The 3,266-nt window shown below is 60.0% G+C and overlaps 1 protein-coding gene across 1 annotated transcript; it reads right to left on the reverse strand.

The window, feature by feature from the left end:
• Positions 1-588: 588 nt before the first annotated feature.
• OPTC (opticin) lies at positions 589-3,266 on the reverse strand. Its single transcript, XM_061472004.1, has 6 exons — positions 2,753-3,266; positions 2,499-2,619; positions 1,359-1,517; positions 1,079-1,281; positions 883-978; positions 589-767 (listed from the first exon to the last, which is right to left on the reverse strand). Exons 1-6 carry the CDS (start codon positions 2,966-2,968, stop codon positions 597-599), a joined length of 966 nt encoding a protein of 321 aa, XP_061327988.1. The 5' UTR covers positions 2,969-3,266; the 3' UTR covers positions 589-596.

Consider the following 3,266-nt stretch of genomic DNA (forward strand, 5'->3'; position numbering starts at 1 on the left):
CTGAACGCAGAGGCTCACGCTGCAGATCACCCCTGGGTGCCAGCTCCCTCTGGGGACTGGGGTCCCTGCAGAGCATGTCCATGGGATGCAGGAGGTCTGGGGTGATGGAGGACTTGTGCTGCCCTGTGCTGAGGTTTCCTATCGCATCCTCTTTTGGAACACATGGGGACAGCCCAGCAGTGGCCACAGCTCACATCTGGCTGTCCAACCCTCCTCCAGAGCCACACACCCCCCTGATGGGCCTGGGGACCGCTGAGGGGACAGCACAGGTCAAACCTGATGTGGCCAAAGCATCCCCTTTGGAGCAATGCAGATCCCAATCCCTGTACAGGAAACCCTGACAGCACACACAGAGGAATCTTCCCAAGGCCCCAGGAGGAAGCGGGACGCAGGGAAGCCCCATCTTTGCAGGGCTGGATGAGAACTAGACACTGGATGCATTTTTAAAGCCTTTGCTTTATTAGAGCTGCCCATCTCCTGCTCCATGTGCACCAGAGCCGAGTCCACGGAGGCTCAGCTCACACTGGGGTTAAACATGTGTGCCTTAACCCCAACATGGGGCAGAAGGGTCTGGGGTGGGGATGGGGCCGTGGGGCTCAGGAGAAGCGGCCGGTGGGCAGGCGGGGCAGGCAGAAATAGGCATTGGGGAAGAGGCTGAGGTTGATGGGGTTGCCGTCGAGGCGGATGTCCTCCAGCGCCCTGCGGATCTGGCTGTGGTCCTGGCTGTCACAGAACGTGTCCTCGTGCATCGTCTGGATGTTGTTGTTCTGGCCAGGGAGGCAAAGGGCGAAATCAGGTTCAAAGGCACAAGAGGGGATGAGGATGAGGATGAGGATGAGGATGTGATGGGCTTTGCTAGACATGGTCCCTGGCTCATCTCACCTGGAGGTGCAGGGAGCGCAGGCTCTGGGGCAGGGGCGCTGGGATATAGTCCAGCTGGTTGTCGGATAGATGGAGATACTGCAACTGCTTCAGGTCCTGCGGGAAGAGGGGAGAGATGAAACCGTGCTCTGGCCCTCAGCGCCATCCCTGCCACCCCTTGGCATGGCCAAACCCACGGATCCATCCCTGCACGCACCCTGAAGGCTTCATGCCGGAGCCCGGCGCTGGGGATCCTGTTGAGCCGAGCATCCAAGCGGATGATGCTGGGGGGCAGCTCGGGCAGCGCCGTCAGGCGGTTCTCGGGCAGGAGGAGCTCCTGCAGGCTGGAAAGCTGATGGAAAGCATCCACATCCGCCCAGGAGATGAAGTTGCTGCTCAGGTCTATTCGCTTCAGCTTCTCTGCTGGGACAGGAGGGAGGAGATGAAGAGGGAGCCACGCGGAAGCACTCGTTCCCCCTTCCCTCACCTGGACGTACTGAGCCCGGTGAAGTCGCTGGCCCGGATTGCGCCGATGCGGTTGAAGCGGGCATAGAGGTAGGTGGTCTCTGGTGGCAGCAATGGGATGTGCTCCAGGTCGGCATCGTCACAGTAGACGGAGGTGCCAATGCACAGGCAGAGAAGGCAGCTGGGCAGGCCTGCGGGTGCAGGGGCAGCTCTTGGCATGGCACAGCACCCCCAGAGCATCCCGACATGCAGGGAGATGGGAGGATGTGCCCATGCTGTGGGGACACCAAGTCTTTAGCCCCAGCACCTCCATCAGCCAAGGGCACCTCACCAAGGGACCGACATTCCCAGCCAAGGATGCTGCTAAGGAATGATGCTGTTCAGAGCCAGATGCCTCCCATGGGAGAGGGGGAGAGGTGAGGATGCCAAACGCAGCAGTGTGGTACCCAGGGCTCACTCAGCCCCCTGGGTTTTGGTACAGAAGGAAACAGAATGGAAGGAAAACACTTCTGCATCCATCCGAACACGTGTCTGGGCTGTGTGAGGGTCCCGGCAGGGTGGCAGGAGGGGTGAAGCCGTGTTTCCCCCCTCCCTAGGCTCCCCCTCCACTTCCCAGCCCCCATGAGATGCAGCATCCATTAGTGGAGGAGTTCAAAGCAGCAAGGCAACAATTTCCCTTTGCCTCCCACTTAATTTGTCCTAGTCCAGAGTGACAGAGAATGAATGAAGATATTTATCCCTCGCTACAGGATTTTAATTGTCACTAATGTAATTGCTACTCTGTCCGACTGTTGCAATGCCTCTGCTCATTAAAGTGTTGCTGCTGGAGCTCTTGTTTCTCAGAAATGGCTCACTGCAGCTTTCCTGCTAACATTCACCCCATCACCTCGCTGCCTGGGCAGAGCAAGCCATAGAATCCCAGCCTGGTTTGGGTTGAAGGGAGCTTAAAGCTCCTCCAGCTCCAACCCCTGCCACGGGCAGGGACCCCTTCCACTGGAGCAGCTTGCTCCAAGCCCCTGTTTCCAACACAGCTTCTCTGGGCAAATCACTGCTGCTGTCTGCTGGGGGCAAAAGGATTTGCTCCCTTTCCTCCAGAGCACCCAGGGATGTGTGGCTGCATCCCATTGGAACCAAACCCCACCTTTGTGCTGCACCCAGGCCTCCACACTCACCCTGCGTAGGGATGGGTGCTGGGGGGCTCGGAGGCTGCGGCTTCATGGGCTCAGCTGCAGCACCCAGGGTTGGGAGAGCCACGGGGTTCTTGGGGCGAGGAGCCAGGGTGCCAACCTCGACCTGCAAACACAGCAACAGGGGCGGAAAAGCCACCAGGGCTTGTAGGGCTGTGCATGAAGCTGGTTCCGCATCCCTCGGACAAGCCCCTTCCTTGGGATGCACCCAGGGAAGACCTGCCCCGGGTCCCCCTCACCTTTGGAGCAAAGTCACCGTAGTCGTAGAGCTCCTCATAGTTGCTCAGGTCGATGATGTCGCCGTAGTTGTCCAATGTCAGGTCATAGTTGTCCGGGTCGTAGAGCTCAAGATCATCATTCGGCTTCTCTGCCTTCCTCCTCTCCTCCCTGGCTGGCACAGCCCAAGCTGCCCCCAGCCACAGGCTGGCGATGCACAGCAAGGCCAGCATCCGCATCCTGCATCCAGCCACAGCAGTGGTGGGACCGCGGTCCTGGGGGGCTCCAGCAGCACCCCTCAGGATGGGGCCGGGTGCTCTGAAACGGGAGCAAAGAGGGATGGGGAGGAAGAACCGGCACCGCACAGGGGCTGCAGTGGGGGACAAACGGCCTCTGCCCCAGGAACGTCACCAGCCCTTTTCTTTTCAGCCCATTTCACGCCTGGCTGGGCAGCTGGGAAGGAGAGGCCCCGCGCTTCCCGGCTTTCCCAGCCTCCAGCAGCTGGGGAAGGGGTCCAGGGGTGATGCAGGGATCGGG

Source organism: Pezoporus flaviventris, unplaced genomic scaffold (genome assembly GCF_033815535.1).
Source record: "Pezoporus flaviventris isolate CSIRO_AGI_PZ_B2104156 unplaced genomic scaffold, CSIRO_AGI_Pfla_v1 ptg000069l, whole genome shotgun sequence".
In the NCBI taxonomy this organism is placed as follows: Eukaryota; Metazoa; Chordata; class Aves; order Psittaciformes; family Psittacidae; genus Pezoporus; species Pezoporus flaviventris.